A 19,201-nucleotide genomic window follows, 5' to 3' on the forward strand; every position below is an offset into this window, starting at 1 on the left:
CCAGCCGAATTCATCCTCATCATCCATGTATATACAGCCTGCGAGACCTGGCCCCATCGGTATAAGCCAATTGCACCTGCAGCACCTGTCTTGCTCCCTAAACCAGTTCTGATTACATCTCAGCTAGAAAAATAAACAGTTCGATTAAGGTCAGCGTCAGAAATGTTGAGTTTTAGATATTCACTTAGTTTGATGATACCAAATTTGGTCGTAAAATCGATACGTTACCTGTTAACAAGCGCAGAGATAATTTATGGACATTTTTCCTGTTGCACGCTTCAATTGTACGCAGAGGTTCGAACGTCCGATCGACGAGGTATTCGATCAACTGAACGAGTGAACACGGAGAAACGAACTAAATTCATGCGAACAATCGAAAAATCAAAAGCTAGAACAAATTATCTCTCGGCAGCTGATGGAGGTTGGAAATTATGTGACTTAACTGAGACCTGCAAGACTACGCCGTTGCAAGTATCGGAATTTTATCTGACCGAATTCCAGCAAATTTTGCAGCTCAAATACCATGTACGTGCTTCGTGATCTGTGTACGTGTACGGTCGTATGGCTTGACCACAGCCCATGGTCTACGTGCGTGTTCAGAAATTATATTACAAGTTTCTTACAACAAATTACTCATTCAAAAAGGTCACCACGCACGTTGTGAACTGGTTAACGAACCTTGACATAACATTTCCTTCATTTGATTCGCTAGCGCAATCACAGGGAATGTTTTTCTTGGTCATTGCTGGAATGCAAGATCAGAATTTTCGTATTATTCAAAGTACCTTCGGGGTCTTTGCACTGAGGCTCTAGTGTTAGCATTTCCGCTCGAGGACTTCGTTAACAGGCATGAGAGCCATTGATGAGATTTTTATGATTTAAACCTTTCAAAGACTGACGATCATTGGCGAACCAATGGTTTCTATATTTTCGATGTGAGTGAACATAGTAAAAAACGTTTTCAGGAGCTTCTTGATGAAAATGTTCATTTATTTATGAGTGTAAATATGAGTCATATCTGCGTGCAATTCCTGCGGTAACTTATTGTTGCGAAACTTCCATTTGTAGCGCCCAAATAAATGATTGCTTTGATGCGATATAGATAGTGGCTTATGCTGAAAATAGGAGTGCATGGGGTCTTGTAATATTTTATGGTGTTGAGTTTAAATGTTTATTGCTCTAGCTTTGCCTATTGGCGTTATTTCAGACATAGAATAAATAAACATAATTGATTTGTATTATTTGATTGATGTAAAGTTAAGCCGCTGATCCATATATAGTGCCTACAATTGACCGAGTTCTACTCAGTAGGTCATAAAGCTGTTTCCTACTTTCCGTTTAGAGTTCGGCTGCAAAGAATGGTATTTGGCCGGAGTTCAATAGCCCGCTCAGCTGTCGTCAGAGGTCAGGCGTCTTTGGACTGCTGCATGGTCACCTCTGCATTACGTTGCAATCGTGCAATGCTCATTTTCTTTCTACGAATATTACTTGAAATGTCCGCTATCATCAAAAATGTGAGCATAGAATATTTCATTATTTGTCTAACTAATCGGAAAGGTATAAAACTAACACCTTTCACGCATTTAAAATGATTTTGTCTTTCGAAGTCATTCAACCGCTGCGAATTTTGAACTCCATCCATACTGCATGTATCAAGTAAGGAACATTTTTGAAGCTATTCGGCGAGACATTTTTCAAATAATGTTTACTCAGTAAAATCAATTTAGTGCTTCACTAGTCTTAGATAATCTTGCGTATTCATCATAATTGCGAATAAGAGCACATTTTTGTTGAGATTGCAGCAAGTTGTTGCGAATACTTGTGCAGATTTTCCAACTTGATTTTGCTAATTTTATTTCGTGGTACCTTCATGGCAGAATTCTGCGTTGCGCTTTTACAACGAAACTTGCACGTCGCCAGCCATTTATGTACAGTGACTACAAAACTTCTGGGTCATCTCCTACTTACGTCGTGTGGGAATTGTCAAGCCCCCATTGCTCTATTTAGCGCCAAAAATCCTATTGTCCAATCTTATTCAACATTGTCCAACCAACACTGAGATTCAAGATTTGAAAGAAATAATCAAAATCCAATCTATCAGAGGTCAAGAACTGGATACAGAAATGTTGTTGATTCCATTTATAATTTGATTAAAAATTGAAAAAGGAAATTACAGTAAGCGAATGATGAATCTGTATTAGCAATCCGTGAGTCGAAAAACACCGAAATTTTCCAACGAATTTGTGACTTCGAAGAGCTTGCTTTGCACTGCACAGCTTCTCAAAATTTGGTTTCTGCCGCAGAACTGCCATTCCTAAGTCGTGCTCAGTTTTGCGCCACGTATGCTACGGTTTTTAGAGACGCCATCACTGCTAAGGTGCATTTCGCACGGTTATACGATCGAGGGAGATTTTTTCACCTGAGGAGTATCGCAGTAATACGATTTGCGAAAAATAATAGTGTGCGCAAGGCTCTGCCCAATGTGTGAATACTTTTGGTTGACTCCTGCGTAAAATTTATTCAATATCTGAGCAGTACCCAAACAGCAGGTTCATTTCAATCGTCATTGGAATAGAAATAGGATTATTATAACTGTCATTTCGAAGTGCATGAATGCGCTATCACGTTGTGATCACTGACTACATGCAACTATCACTAGAAGTCAACCATTGCTGTTACAATGTGTACATTCGAATCCCAGGCCTTACATGTCCTATTACATTCACGCGTGCGTGTATCGCCTCGATCATCAAGTCCGCTCATCGTTGAATTTTCGTAAATAGTATTTTAATTACTTATGAGCATTCATTTGACAGTGTAAGCAGCCACCAGAAAATAAACGTTCAGGATGCAGACCAATCGCTAGTACGCGGCTATACTCTTCACTAGTGGGACGCGCCCTATACACTCAGCAAGAGGATGGATCGTATTGTACAAACAGTGATACACTTCATTCCCTTTTAACCGAACCAAACTGGGTACCGATGACACAATCTAGGACAAAATGTGCATAGCTATTTGGACAAAGTCTTTTATTTCTCTTAATGTATAGCTTAAGACTCACTACTTATAACGATATTTTTAATATCGACGCTCGCGATTACTGAGTGAAATGAAATTCATAGCCACGCCTTGCACACAACTTATTCTATACTTTGAAGACTTGCCGAGTCAGGCTATGAGGGCGCGGTCTGCAGTATTGACTGAAGGTCTCCACTGCGTCAAGTGAACGCCGTCCTGTGCTCTAAATGTCATGCAGTTCTACGTAGCATTCCAATGACAACACGTGATCGATGGGCGTCGGTTCGATGTGCTGCGTTACTTTCCAATGCGGGCGTTTGTCGCTTTTACCGCCTTTTTCCATGCATCAGAACTAAGTATAAAGTGAGACATAGAACCTAGCTTTGTAGGTGCGAACCTAGCGAACCTTTGTATTGTAGGTGCGAAACTTTGTAGGTGCATGTAGAACCTAGCTTCGCGGAACCTAGCGTTCCGTGTGTTGTAGTTTGATTGAATTATTCGGACATATAAATAGTTGTATTTTTAAACTTGAAATGATGAATTACGGAACATAGTTACAAATATCTTGGAAATTTTGACGTGAGCTGAGCCTCAAGCTTCGTTTCTGGTGCGCCGTAATTTAGATAATGGGCGTGACGCGTTCCAGGTCCTCGGTCATTTAACTAGAAGCTTACGGGTCCATATTGGCCCTCGTGTCTGTTTATTGTTGTTGCGACGCTCAGTGTGATGATTATCTGCTTTTTACATTATGCCTTGTCTGGACAAGCGGTTGAGTAACAGATGCTTTCGAGTTCAGTGCGTGACATCGATGAAAACAACGTTATTTAACCTGATGAAAACTACGTTATGTCAACCTGAGAAGGTTGACACGTTTCAACCTCATCAGGCCAATGCCTGCTATTCTATGCATTAATATTCTTTTGGCAATCAAATGATCATTAATTAACAGAATTTTGACGGTGTCTTTTTCTTTTTATCATTTAATATGCCTATCCTATCCCACTGATTCTACCTTCCAACCAAAATCCCTTTTTGTTAGATTTCACTGCATTTTTGTTCTCTCGGGATTTACTGGATCCCGTTTGCTTCTTTTTTAATCTCGTGTTAACGGCTGGCAACTTTTTTACTGGCTAATGCACAAGCGGTCATTGGGAGTGGGAGGCTATACATATATTGCACTGACAGCGGACTCGCTTGAGAACGAAGTTTCGGTAAGCGTTGTCTTGCCGTATACGATGTAAGTAGCCATTTATTATGTAAAAAAGACGCTAAATACCTCTGTGAGAGACAATATTTACATCAAGCCAACGAATTCCCAACGGCTTTGAAGATTGAGCCAAACCGACGCGACCAATAACTTAATCGGCTTTGCCAATCTAATCCAACGTGAAGAAATCCCCTAAGATGACACACGAACTTATTTTATTGTCGTTTCAATGAAGTTATATGAAAAATAATAAGAAATAAAATAAGATGTCTGTACGATATCACTTCCTGGAAAACAGTGCTTATATTACAAGCGAGTACACGGTAGAACGGAGGGAGGATAATATGTTGTGCGTCGTTCATGACTGCCGATAGTGCGCGGAGAAGTGCGTTCTTGTGTCCAGCGGCTGTCGATGAAGCGCTACCCTTTGCTTCATGTCCGCTGAGCGTGACATGAGACGTCACGCGTCACGAAGCTCTCGAGCGCTCACCGGCCCCACACGCACAGAGCGATCGCTGACACTCAGGCGAGAGCTCATCGGCTCGGTTCTGAAACCTTTCGAGTTGCATTATACCTTTCTTTAATTTAGGTTTATTTGTCATTTTATTAGCCGATTTTCATGATGTGACCAAAGTTGACGTATGAAGGAGCAAAGAGAAGTGCAATTGTAGTCGGTGTAGGTTTATTACGAACTGAGCTACGATGTACAATTGATTACAAAAAATACTATTCCTGTTGCCACACAGGCAATCTAAACGCTAGTTAGAGGAATACGACATTTCAATATTTGAACGTCACAGAATGAAATTAGAAATAATTTATATTGACAAAGCGCACAAATCAAATACAGATTCAAATCAAAACCACAAAGGCTTGGAAAATGTAAGTGCCTCAATCTTCACCCAAATCTCGCGTCTGGGCTCATATAATATCTCATCAATTCTATTAACATATCCCTGGTCACCAAACCTTGAAGCTGCCACCTCCCGTGAGGTCCTCGCCTCCAGCTCACCACTTACCTGTGTTGGGCAACGCGCTGTTGATTTCAGGTGCAGATTGTCCAGCTCACCACTCACCTGTGTTGGTCAACGCGCTGTTGATTTCAGGTGCAGATTGTCCAGATCACCACTCACCTGTGTTGGGCAACGCGCTGTTGATTTCAGGTGCAGATTGCACACGGTCCGAAGAGCGGGACACTCAGCCGTGTCGGTGTGGCGTAAACTCCGTAGGCGCGGTAGCGTCTGCGTGGCGCGGCGCAGTCTGATGCGCTCCGTCTACTGCCGGACACTCGAACCGAGCCATTCTCTTCCTCTTTACACCAGCAATATGCTTTGTATTTACCCATCGTATTAACCTGTTTTTTATCGGATTATTAGTAATTAGTAAGTTGTTCTGTTACCTTTTCTGCCGTTGTAAGTGTAAGCTAAACTATGACATTTCGACGGAATGCTTGTTTTTGTACACTTCTTTTAACCCCCAAATTGAATATTTTATAGGAATCATGCCTTTTTGATGGGCTTCCTCCTTAACTTTGTGCTGCATTGGCTTGATCTCAAGATTTTCAGAAGCAACGAGATCCGTGCATGTAACAAATCTTGTCTGCATCAATGTGTTCGTCAGAGTATCGTTTCATAAGTACCGGTAGAGCGTATCATGGAGAATGCACTAATTACTTGGCCTAATTTTTAACCAAAGATTTAACGTCATTCTTAGAATGCCTCATGCCACTTTAAACGTAGAAATTCTATTGAAACCAAAGTAAAATTTCTACAGCATTTCTGTTTACGGATGCGTTGCGAGGAATCCGGTCTACTAAACAGTTCGTCTAGCCCGGGGCAGCGCACGAGTTTCATTGACTTCTTCATCTAGAAATTCGAACTGGTTTTGTGACCAGAATATTTTGTAATATGTGTTTGGAAAACATAGTATTACTGTTATAAATCCATTTAATTTGCTGGGTACTTTGACTTATAGTTGAAACAGATCAAATGAAGGATAATTTTTTTATTTTCACATTGAATTTTTCGTTAATTCAAAAATTTTTGCAGTTCAATAATTGAATCATTGAACTTCCTTCTCTCATTCAGTACGAAATATAAACTGAGACTTGCAGTTCCTCATTCACAATTTAAAAAAGATAAATAAACAAAAAATTTCGATTTTTTAAGATTAACAAATTTCTCATCCGAAGTGAACAACAGGCTGCATTTCCTTTACGAAGCTTCCATGCAAGACGTCGTAGATTTGTCTCGACGTTGACTTCTTGCATGGAGCTGATCGCGGAGTCGCAATCACGTCGCTGTTGCAATAATTTGGTAATATCACTTCCAGGCCACGGACCGCCCACCTCCATTCCAGCCGTTGCTCCTGCGCTGCTCGTCTTTGTTTCAAGATTTTTTTTAACTTCCTGCTGATGGCTGCTCTCGCGTCACTGTAATTTAGCCGCAATCTCTTCATCTATCTTGCGTCGTTGGCTCTGCGTAGCTGGATTTATCCGAAATTTAAACTACAGCAGAGTTTTGCAAAAATTTAGGCATTGGTTTCGGAAAATTCACGTCCTGGATCTGTGCACATTAAGAAGAAAAAAATCCGATTCACACCTATAACTGTATTGTAAGTCAAACTCGAAGCGACTCATTAAGAGCTTTAATCCACAAGAACGCAATATTCTGAAACAAGATAATACTTCAATAAAAAATACAAAGAACGAAATAAGTGGATATATTCATACATGAAATGTCACACGTAAAGCGGTAAATTGCTGGATATTTACAGAGAATGAGAATAGTAGTTAACAATGCAAGAGTCGAGCCAGTTATGCTGATAGTCAATACTTTTCGATCAAAGGAACTTACTGGCATCCACTACGGTACGGAATAATATGTACATATGAAGACTACCCTAGAAACTTCACGACAAACTGGGTCTAGTGAGAACTGAGATATCTTTTATGTGTTAAATTCGTAGTGTCACCTAAATCTCAAAGCTTCATTTGTTAATTTCGAAATTGTAAACAAAGCTCCTCGTACAGTTGCTGAGTTGGTTCTGTTGTCGAGCGTGTCTCTCTGTGGCGAAAGTTGCAGTTAGAAATCGCCTACTGGATCCATTGCTTGACTGTTGCGGTCTGTCTGAGATATTCAATGCACATCAAAGTGACTGCTTACGTACATGTACAGCCCACGAGAGGTTTGAATTGATCGTTCACCTTTCGCACTTCTCATGATGAATAACTTCGTTCCGCATTATGTATAATTCATTCATAGAAATGAACAGCGTATTCAAAGAAATTCTATTGTTTTCATCGCTGGTGCTTTTCCAAAAGGCGTTTTAAATTGTAAATTTTTATTCGTTCTTCACTTGGTCATTCCTCTGGTCTAGAGAGTGCTTGCCTTTCATACCATGCAAAGGTGGAAACTAGAATAACAATGGCTACTCGTATTTTCATTTAGCATAAAATAATGTGCTGCTAAAAAGCTTCGAGTTTAGAATGCAGGTGAGATTCTAGAACTTAACCACAAATGTCAGTAAATTTGAGCTTTACCTTAAAATCGCAGACCTGGTGCCAGATCTAGATCCGTTTCCTCATCTCTGAGAATAATATTATTTAACCTTTATAAAATGAACAAAAATGTCCCCATTGTCAATTATGATTGGGCGTAATTGGAAGAATTGAAAAGCATTCAAGCCCGATCTGCGGGTTATTCGTCCTGCACTCTTAATCTTTATTTTATCAAGCAGTCTCTAGCACTTGGCGGAACATTCTTTGAAAACCTTAAATAAGCCTGCACGCTGCAATTGTTACCCCGTTCCACCTTTATAGCTTTTGCTGACATTGATTGGAGCCGATGTGTCATGCAATATATTTTATTATTATGAATTGTGCAAATATTTGTAGCTTTCTTAAATTGTTTCCGAGATCGAAATTCATATGAAGCGAGACAAACAAAACATAAATGCACGTTATCTCCCCAAGTGCTGCAACAAAATTATCATTTATGCCATTTTTGGTGAAAAGCACGAGAAGTGCGAGACATTAGGAATTTGAAAACGAAAAATTTAAATCTCATTGCAAGGTCGCGCAGTTACTTGAGTAGACAGACGACAGAGAATATGCCGAACATTTCTTACACATCAATCGCATCAATGGTTCGAATGATGTGCTCAGCATGCCAAGCATTTCCTACACATCAATCGCAGCAGTGTTTCGATTGATGTACTCAGCATGCTAAGCATTTCCTACACATCAATCGCATCAGTGCTTCGAGTGATGTACTCAGCATACTAAGCATTTCCTACACATCAATCGCAGCAGTGTTTCGAGTGATGTACTCAGCATGCTAAGCATTTCCTACACATCAATCGCATCAGTGGTTCGAATGATGTGCTCAGCATGCTAAGTATTTCCTATGCACATCAATCGCATCAGTGATTGGACTGATGTAGTCAGCTTGCTAAGCATTTTATCCACATCAATCGAACCAGTGGTTCGTGTGATTTGTTTAGCATGTCGAGCTTTTTCTTCACATCTTTGGCATCAGTAGCATCAGTAGTTCGACTGATGTGCTCAGCCACACTCGCTCGTGTTCCGGTGCGACAGGTTGCAATGATCAGAAATTGCCAATAATAATAACTATATTTTTCATTCTCTACAATAAATTGAATTTGCGCATGATTGCGACGAAACTTTCTTCGGCGATGTTGTGATAATTTTTACACGAGATCGCGTCACCATAATATTTTAATGATCTAATTTTGTTGCGATCTGCAGTAATTTCCGTCTCGCAGTTTCCCGGCACATGTAATTTGAGTAAATGAATTTTGATGAATAACGAGTTTCAGTTACTTTTGCTGCATGGGTGAAAATTTTTCTAAAATATGCTCTTGCTTTCATCTCGTTGCCTCATTTTTAGCGCATTTTATCATTTATGGAAAAAATGCACTATTGTGCTCGTCATGTCCGTCTGTCTGTCTGTCTGTCTGGCCGTCCGTCCGTCCGTCCGTCTGTCCGTCCGTCCGTGACCTCAAGTTTTCGTCGACGAGAAAATGCGCTCTCTGTCACTCACTACAGTGAGTACTGAGTTATATATTTTTTACTTTAAAGCACAATAACATGAGTTACAGTGTGGAGGGGGGGGGGTTAAGTGCAAAGATTTCTGCATCTTTTTGTTCTATAATTTCGGCGAGCATGCGTTATATTTACTTGCAAAGGCTCTCAGTTGCCGTCATATGCATGAAATAAATTTTTCTATTCTAATTCCCATTTTGGATGTAATTAGTCAACTCGGCTGCATTGAAAATTTGGTTTCTTCCACGTAAAGTGAAATCTACGCTTGTGTGTCCCGCCCTTGCAATTTTTGCAGTGCTCTTTCTTGCAGCCGGACACGAAGTAATCAAGCTCTGTGAAGGAAAGTTGCGCAACTCGAGTTTCGGTGAAAGTTTCATGTGATTAAGTTAGTTAATTCTGCTTATTTGAAATTAGCTCCTGCGCATATAATAATTTATAGAAATAAGAGTACCTACTTTGTATATGTGAGCAGGTTGTAGATATGGAGTGTTTTTTTTTGCGTGTTACTTATATTCTGCTACTTTAAGAAGTTACTTGAGTGATGGTTACTTTATTTTAAAAAATTTGTCTCGAATTCAGTTTCTCATTTATTCGATCTTCCGTCCACAATTCAATTCCTTCATGATCGTAAATAAACTTAAAATAAATTGCCAAAAAATTAAATACTCCGAATTTTTCCCCTTCACATTGTATCTTTAGCGTTCATTTAAATTATTCAGTTAGCATAAAAGCCAATAACACAAAGACTTTGCGCACTTTCCAAGCTTTAGGCACGTTCTTGTCCGCCTGCGTCGACGCGCTCAGAACTTTCCCTGGAGGCTATTAGCGAACTACTGCACTTATCGCAGCCTGTACCGGCGTCATAACGGCAATAATATTCCCTTTCTTCGATTATTATAATATAATATTCCCTTTCTTCGGCAATAATATTCCCTTTCTTCGATTCAAAAGCGAAACTGCAGCTGTTGTTGATGCGCAGTGCATTGCTGCCGCTGTATAAGGCGGCAAGTCGGTGGCTCGTGATTAGTGATCACGAACGCCCTGGGCGCGCAAGGATAATTCGCCAAAATGAAGCATAATGGACCATGAATATTCCAATATTCTTCCATGAATATCGCGAAGCAAACAATTCAATCAACTTTTCAACTTTCAACTTCAACTTTTTCTAACAATGATTCGTATGCTATTTGTGTCAGTAAGACGAGTCACATCTTCACAGCCTTGTTCACATCTTCTGTGAACAAGGCACGAAAAGGAAGAGAATCAGGCCTACGCTTCAGCGCCGAGATCACTATGTTATGTTTTGTTATAGCAACTTCTTTGACATTTTAATTAGTCGACAATCGAATAGCTCATTCCATTCGTTCGTTTCCGCTTTTACTCTGAATTCTTGCCGTATCTGCCGTTAGTATTTCATTCGCACATAACGGGAATAATTTTAATTTTTTTCAGGAGTCATGGGGATGTCAACGCTATTAGTACGCATGCTGACCATGGCTGCGACGCTGCAGCTGCTCTACACGGCCCAGGCTCTCCACAACTCCCCCAACTGCGCTGCAATCGACGAAAGATTGCGCCTCCCATGTGTGTGTTCTCAGGAGGGCAATGGAATCCACATAAACTGCGACAAAGTTTCATTTCCCGGAGACTTCCCCATCCTTCCCCAACGGTAAGATGCAATAAAAATCAACAAATTTATTTACTCCGGTTGAATTATATATATTACTATTAAACATTTGAACTACTTTTTTTCCCAGAAAGCAACTCTTGCAGAAAAATATTGATTGGGGTATTGTGAAGCTTTGCTTATTGATTAAACAATTCCTGCACACAGAAATGGCAAATGCCCTAAAATTACAAACGTTCTCTCCGGTAGATCAATGCCATAGATAATTGAGGACAGGAACAAGCCGTCAATTAGTGTAATCCACGTCTTTATTTGTGGACTTCAAACCTCGAATCCCTCATCTATAATTTCTTCAATAATTTTTTTTTTAATTTTCAAACAGACCGACATTTAGACTTCTCTAGAATTAATTTCAAAGATAATACAAAAAAATGCACTAAATGTCTGACAAATCGTAGTATAAAGCCTACCATGAAATTAATGAATTAAATTCATGGCGCCTTCGAATTCTCTCCACAGAGTAAATATAGTGAGTTTCCAACAAAGAAAAGCTGGAATCCAAGCATTGACCGCGGAACTCTTCACAAATGCTAACCTGCCGATTGCAAAGGTGAGTCTTTCGACATGTTTGTTATGAATTTTATTGCGCCACTTCAAAGATTCATGCTAGCACTAAAATTAAGAATCTTCACATGTAGCTCTAAACTTTTCAGAATATCATTCAAATTCATCTGACATCTAAAATTCAATTGCTTGCCTCTCACATTGAGCTAATAAAATTACTGAAAAAACCCTGTTACTCAAAGACTACCTAGCTATACACAAATTTATACACTGTTAGAAAAAACGGTGAAAAAACCGTCCCACCGGCATCCTAGTGGCCGGTCGCCCCGTGAAAATAAACTGTTTCGCCGTTTTTATCATATGTTTTACTGATTTCTGGTGTTAAATTGGAATAAAAACGGTGAAACGGTGTTTCTTTTCACGCGCCGACCGGCCACTGAAACGCCGGTAATACCGTTAACGGTCATTTTTCTAACAGTGTAGTAGATAAACGATATATGCGATAAAACAAATTAATTTAAGTTAAACAATTTCACACATTTTCATCATAAAACTTGTGATCAACAGGTGGATTTCTCAGAGAACTCCATCCGGCGTCTGAGTGCGGGCGTGTGGACCGGTCTCGAGGACCGCATCCAGGAGCTGTTCTTGCGCAGCAACCTGCTCGGCGACACCTACAGCCCGGTCTTCAGCAGCCCCGAGATCGCTAATCTCACGGCTCTCGTGGTCAGTACTTTGCTTCTAACTGAACCCTACAGCTTTTTATTATACAGCCCGGTCTTCAGCAGCCCCGAGATCGCTAATCTCACGGCTCTCGTGGTCAGTAGTTTGCTTCTAACCGAACACTACAGCTTTTTATTAGCGGTTACAATTGCTGAACAGGAAACAGATAAGTAATTACCGTTCATTTTACTTGCATCTAAGTAAGCACAAGCCTTTGATTATGGAGAAGATACTATGTAAGTAAACACAAATTTGTGTTAAATTGTTGCATCTTTTTCCATCTAACACTACTGCCGCACTTTTTCCATTGAATTTTGTCTTCTGTAGTTGTGCGACTAAAATGAGACTAAGCGATATTGATAATTTTTAATGCTCGTTGCACTGATGCTGAATTTGTCTTTTATCAACAAATTTCGTTCCTCCCATCCATAATACCTTGGCTCTCGTCCAGCTCATAAACTTTGTTAATTTAATCCTGTGTTGTGATCTGAATGAAGTAATAAGTATATACCGAGGGAGAATAACAGTTTTTTAGCGCATTTTCTCATTTATGGAAAAAATGCACTATTGTGCTCGCCATGTTCGTCCGTCCGTCCGTCTGTCTGTCTGTCTGTCCGTGACCACGTTTTCGTCGACGAGAAAATGCGCTCTCTGTCAATCACTGCAGTGAGTACTGAGTTATATTTTTATTTAATGTATACTCCAGACACTAGACCTCGGATACAACGGCATCCGTGAAGTGGACGTGGAGACGCTGGAGCCGCTGAAGGCGCTCCAGGTGCTGCGGCTGGAGGGCAACCACCTGACGGAGGTGCCTACGGCGGCTCTCGAGGGCCTCGCCGCCTTGCGGGTCCTCACCTTGCAGGAGAACAATATCGGTGCGTGGCGGGGGCCTTCAGCAGTCGTGTCATGTGGGGTGATGTGCATTGTTCTCTTAATAGTTGGTTTTGAGGGGTAAATATTTTGCTGTATTTCTGTAAATAGCGTTCACAGTGAGACAGCGTCATTTAACTTTTTTTAATAAGTGAACGCAGTTATTTACTAGAATAGTTTACTAGTGGTATTGGCTCAAGACATTTCGCAAGGTGTCGTTTGGAGATTCGCTGGAAACATTGTATCGGACTATCGGGAAAAGAAAACAAACTCTAATAAGAATTTCTAAATTTATTTCGGACTTCTTTAATGATGTGAACCAGTAAACGGTTTCTCCTTGCAAACACTCAAACGCAAACAAAAGCACAGCACAGACCAAAGAGTTATTTAAAAACAGGTAAAATCGTATCAAGTGAATTCCAAAAAAGACAAAAAGGCTATTAAGCTATTAAATATTTACGAGGATTGGGAGGAACTATGTGTGTATGTATAGGTCACAATTATTCGTACTATTATTGGCTTACCGCGCGCTCTGAGCAAAGAACAAATGAAGGCTGAATTGCGCAATTACAGGTTTGAAATTACAAAGAGTACTGGCACAACCGTAGACACTAATCAGATCCTTTACGCGTTGCCTCTTTAAAAATTGTTGGACTTTCGAACACTTTTGATGTACTGGAGCTCTAGAAATTGACGAACATCAAAGATCAAGACGTAATTACAACGTACATTAATTACAATTAACAAATTAAAAATTTCCTTTGAGTACATTATTTTGATGGTTTGTATTTATTGTTCACTGTTGCAGGACCTTTGGTGCCGGGAAGCTTCTCGCCGGTGTCTGCGTTGGTCTTCCTCAACCTCTCGAACAACAACATACCAGATGTCGGCGCCGGGGCCTTCGCTCACCTTCCTGAGCTCACTACGCTTGACCTCTCACACAACCGGTAATATCAACTCTATCTCTAAACTAAATGATCAATTATTCCATGTTTTAATCAAGGCACTCCATTTTCAAGAGTGCATAGCCGTATTTGATCATTATCGTGGTGTAACGCGTTGCATAATCTGCAAAAAGTAGCAATATTTGCCTCACACAGCCGGTAATATCAACGCTATCCCTCAACTAACTCTTCAATTATTCCATGTTTTAATCAAGGCACTTCATTTTTAAGAGTGCATAGCAGTATTTGATCATTATCATGGTGTAACTTGTAGCATAATGTATGAAAAGTAGCATTATCTGCTTCAAATCACCTATATGTCAACTAACTTTTATTCATGCAGTGTTAGAAATTTTTTAGGCTACACGTGACTATGCTTTTCAGTCACTCCTTAGTTTCCTTAGTTAAAACAGGTAAACACGTATAAAGTGAATTACAACAATGACAAGAAAGGCTATTAAATAATTACGAGGATTGGGAGGAACTATGTGTGTATTCAAGACACGATGTTACGTTGTCGTCCCCACAGACTGGACAGCCTGGAGAGAGTGTACTTGTAGCATGGTGTACAAAAAGTTGCAATATTTGCTTCAAATCACCTATATGTCAACTAACTTTTATTCAGCCAGTGTTAGGAATTTTTAAAGCTACACTTAACGATGTTTTTCATTCACTTAATCACGACACGATGTTACGTTGTTGTCCCCGCAGACTGGACAGCCTGGAGAGCGGTTCTCTGCAAGGGCTCGACCGCCTCGAGGAGCTCGACTTGTCCGACAACTTCCTGACGCAGGTGCCCGTAGAGGCTATCATGGACCTGCGCAGCCTCAAGACTCTCGTGCTCAAAGACAACCTCATTCAGGTACATTAAAAGTACAAGATTCGTGCAACGGGCTGCAGTAAACCCGTGGTCCTCGGATTGAATTCTTTTCTTACATTAAGAATGGGAATAATTAAAAAAATTCACAGAGCATGAGAGTGTCAACAGTGTCAACAGCGATCAACAGCAAGTTTTCTTTTCTTGCTTTCGATTTCGTTGTGAAATTTTTAAAGCCTAATTATAAAAAACGGGTTTCTTCAATTTACTCATTTTAAAATATTTTAACAATAAATAATAAAAAATTTGATTTACAGAACCTAGGAGGCATCGTAGCCCTGGGTCCTCTGTTGTCACTGCGAAAGTTGGACCTGTCCCGCTGCTCCCTCGGCCAACTCAACCCCGGAACATTCAGGCAACTCAAGGGCCTGGTCTCACTCAAGCTCTCCGTGAACTCTATCAGGAAGGTAAATGCCCTATTCACCACTCTGCGCATTCTTCTTTACTATTGATGTAACAATTTGTTCTAAAAATATAATCACATAGACTCCACTTGACAAGCGTATCCCTAGAGTGATATTTAAGGCAGCGAAAACTTTTTTCGCCAGAACACATCACAAATCTATGATTCGGTAGTAGAATCGATATCAGTTTATCTTTTTTCCGACAATAGGCCGAATTGCAAAGCATATAACGCTTTTAACTTGTGCTCAGGGATCACTTTTTTAATTTCATTGACAGTCCAACCTTTAATCACCTCTCACTGACTAACCGGAATTCCACCCAGATCGAGGACGAAGCATTCGACGGGCTAGATTCCTTGGAGGAGCTTCACTTGGACGACGACAAAATTCTCTCGGTTCCCTCTGTGGCTCTTGCCAAAGTGCCACTCCTGAAAGTGCTGACGATGGACTACAATAGAGTGGGAGTGATCTCGGCGAGTAGTTTCGAGAACGTCCCTCTCCTACAAGAACTTTCAATTGCTCACAACATCATCCGTGAAATTCCCGCAGATACTTTCAGTAACCTGACGAAGCTCACGAAACTTAACCTGTACGGAAACTTGATCTCGACATTGTCACCTGCTAGTTTTGTGGGCCTCAAAAACAGCCTTTCTTATCTCAATCTTGGCTTGAATCAGCTGAATGAAGTGCCTAATCTTGATTTCCCAAATGTTTCGGAACTTATCCTTTCTCAGAATAATATTTCAAGCATTCATCACGACACTTTCTTATTTCTACCTGAACTAAAGATGCTGGACTTAAGTGAAAATGTCATATCGACTCTTCCAGTGAATGTCCTGAGCCCACTGTCGCAGTTGACTGAAATTAATCTAAGCAAAAACTTACTGACGTCACTTAAGGCTGGTCAGTTTAAAGAATCAGTCATCAACGTCATCAACTTGAGCGGAAATCAAATCAAGGAGGTGCAATCAAACGCTTTCCAGGACTTGCTCTTCATCCATACGATTGATCTTGGCAATAACAGAATTGAACGAATCAACGACGGAGCCTTCTTTGACACGCCTTACTTGCACATCCTCAGACTGAACGATAATAAGTTGAACACTTTCAGAGAAGAATTCTTTCGCTTAACAATTCCTGTTCCAAGCACTGAACTAAGACTACTGGATGTAAGTAAAAATGAGATTGTTTTCCTACAAAACCAGGCTTTTAAATTGCTTTCCAAGTTGACTTGGATTAACTTGAGCAGTAACCGTATTTCTCTTTTCCCTGCTGAAGTTTTTAGAGGATTGCCTGACTTGCAGCACTTGTATTTGGAAAACAATGAAATTGAACGCCTAAATGACAATGATCTTGCAAACTCGCAGAGACTCAGAGAGCTAAATCTTTCGCATAATAAGATTCAAGAAATATCTGAGAAATCTCTGCAGAACTCTACGCAGCTACAAGTAATCGATTTGAGCCACAACGATATAACTCATCTTCCAAGTGATGTATTTGTTGGCTTGTCAAGAGTAAGACTGGATTTAAGTCACAACAATCTTCGCTCTTTTCCAGATTCCATTTTCCAACGAACCAAAATACAAAAACTCCAAGACCTAAATCTCGCACACAATAAATTTACATCTATTCCTGTCAAAGCTTTGAGACAGCAGTACTTCTTCCTAAGTGATCTTAGTCTAGCACATAACAGAATAAAAAATGTGCCCAGCAATGCTGATATCATTGTTAATATAAAAGGACTCGACCTATCGTACAATCCGCTCACAAAGGACGACATAAGTGTCATTTTGAACGAACCTAAGACTCTTCGTTACCTAAACCTCGCTGGTACTAACATCAGTGAAATTCCAGTGATTGAAGCTCGCTTTTTACTCTTCCTAAATATTTCGGACAATCACATTCGAGAGCTCAAAGACGACTCCTTTGCCTTGACGCGCAATCTTCACACCCTCGACGTTTCCAAGAACAAACTCAAGAACCTCAGTTTTGGGCTTGCCTCTGCGTGGCCCAAGTTACCCTACTTGAGGTACCTCGACATTTCGTATAATCCTTTCATGTACATCATCAGGGGTGACTTGGGATACCTTGCGCAACTGAAAGTTTTGAAAGCTACTCACATGGACAGCCTGTCCCGTGTTGAGCGGTCAGCCCTACAGTCGCTGAAGACACTAGAGGAGCTTCATTTACACAGTCTCCCTGCAATTCATTCTATGGACGCCCGAGGAATCCTTGAATCTCTTCCAGGTCTCAAAGTGGCTGATATTGAAATAACAGATTCTGAAATACACGATCAACTTCATCCCGCTTTCACACCTCGGCTTGAGTCACTCATCATCCGCGGCAAAGCGGTCGAGGCGCTGTCCGGCGGAGCATTTGCTGGAATTAATAGCCCCGTGCTCAACATTGGTCTTGTAAATACAAGCGTGAGCTCCTTGTTTTCTAACGCTTTCTTCCCCGTTCCAATGTCGTCACAAATTAATCTTGACGTGTCAAACAACAAAATAACGTCATTGAGTCCCCAATTCTTGAACAGCCTCAACCCTCGGCAACGTCATCTGCAGCTTGATGGCTTGGACACTAACCCACTCTTCTGTGATTGCAACGCTCGTCCTTTACAGCGATGGCTCGGCACTCTTAGACCTTCAGACCCTATATACAACGTTACGTGTTCGGCGCCAGCTGAACTTCTTGGACGGCATATACGCCTCCTTAAAGAAAACGAACTCACTTGTGATGGCATCCCTACGACCACTACAACGGCTCCTCCACTGTTCACAACCACACATCGAAGCGCGACGACAGACAACATTATTACAATCGAAGATGTTTCCTCTCCGTCGTCCAAATCAAAAACAAGAAAAGCGGGCATTTTGAACGATATGGATATTCTAATCATTGGAATCGTTGGTGGCGTGATTTCTTTCGTTGCCTTTGTTATTCTCATTGCCTGTCTTGTGAAGTACATTTGTGATTCTTCCAAAACTAAGCACCCAGTCCACATGGCGGGGGTTCCATGTACCTGTCTCAAGCCTCCCATGCCTCCCCCGTCTTGGGGCTACCCACAGTACCCAACTCTACCTCATCCAAGCTCGCGTACAAGTACCCTCAAATTGATGAAGCCGCCTGGTACTCCCGTGGCACTGGGACCCCAGCAATACGGGACGCTGGGAGCCCGCAGTACCAGAAGCTACCACTCAAATGGGACTCTGCCATACTACCTCCAGAATTGCCCACCGGATTACGACCAGGATTAAGGATGTGACGAGCAAGATCCGATTTTAGAATAGAAGTAGAATAGGCTCTTAATGATTAAGTTACTTCGGGCTATTCAGTAGATCGTGACTTTAGAATTGTATATCAATACCCAAAGTTCTTCTTCGCATTTTCAGCTGCGATGGGAGAAAAGCGTGAGAAGGTCGTAGCTTCAAGCTCTCGCCCATCCCTTCTAAATTGAACATAAATAAATAAAAGTAAATTTCTCCGTTAATTTTTTACTGTCAAAGATTTTCAATAAACCATGCGAATGAGTGACGTGATTTGAGAATAATTCAGTTTGAGATTCACATAAACCGAGGTCCGCTCGCTGTTTCATGGATTACATGTTTTTTTGCGAGCTTAATTAATATTATGTTCCTGATCAAATTTCACCAATGAATTTGCTCCCGTGCCAGAATCTTTTAATGTGTACATAAGGATTAACTCCCGCAACGTAATTTAGTTTTGCTATAAGGTTTCTCATTTATTTTTCAGACTTTAGCAAATTAGCATTTTGAATGTTTAAAACATTTATACTTCAGTTATGCAAAAAAGTTTGAAAGATTACGTTTCTCGAGATGGCCGGAATGTAAAGGAAAACATAACGCGTTGTTCATTGCGGTTATAAAATGTTAACA

At 40.7% G+C, this 19,201-nt stretch overlaps 1 protein-coding gene across 3 annotated transcripts in view; it reads left to right on the forward strand.

The window, feature by feature from the left end:
* The window catches only part of LOC108671461 (protein artichoke), a 56,923-nt gene extending 38,006 nt beyond the window's left edge, over nt 1-18,917 (forward strand). The window contains exons 3-11 of one of the 3 annotated variants that reach the window (XM_047881024.1): nt 10,746-10,962; nt 11,440-11,530; nt 12,052-12,186; nt 12,280-12,303; nt 12,914-13,085; nt 13,889-14,027; nt 14,736-14,886; nt 15,159-15,308; nt 15,629-18,917. In XM_047881024.1, coding sequence (XP_047736980.1) covers nt 10,751-10,962; nt 11,440-11,530; nt 12,052-12,186; nt 12,280-12,303; nt 12,914-13,085; nt 13,889-14,027; nt 14,736-14,886; nt 15,159-15,308; nt 15,629-18,562 — 4,008 coding nt within the window. In that variant the 5' untranslated portion in view covers nt 10,746-10,750 and the 3' untranslated portion in view covers nt 18,563-18,917. Of the gene's footprint in view, nt 1-10,745; nt 10,963-11,439; nt 11,531-12,051; nt 12,211-12,279; nt 12,304-12,913; nt 13,086-13,888; nt 14,028-14,735; nt 14,887-15,158; nt 15,309-15,628 lie in introns of all 3 variants that reach the window. The other 2 variants (XM_018159011.2, XM_018159012.2) reach the window with 2 other exon arrangements.
* Nucleotides 18,918-19,201: the final 284 nt, after the last annotated feature.

Source organism: Hyalella azteca, unplaced genomic scaffold, assembly GCF_000764305.2.
Source record: "Hyalella azteca isolate HAZT.00-mixed unplaced genomic scaffold, Hazt_2.0.2 contig6871, whole genome shotgun sequence".
Lineage (NCBI taxonomy): Eukaryota > Metazoa > Arthropoda > Malacostraca > Amphipoda > Hyalellidae > Hyalella > Hyalella azteca.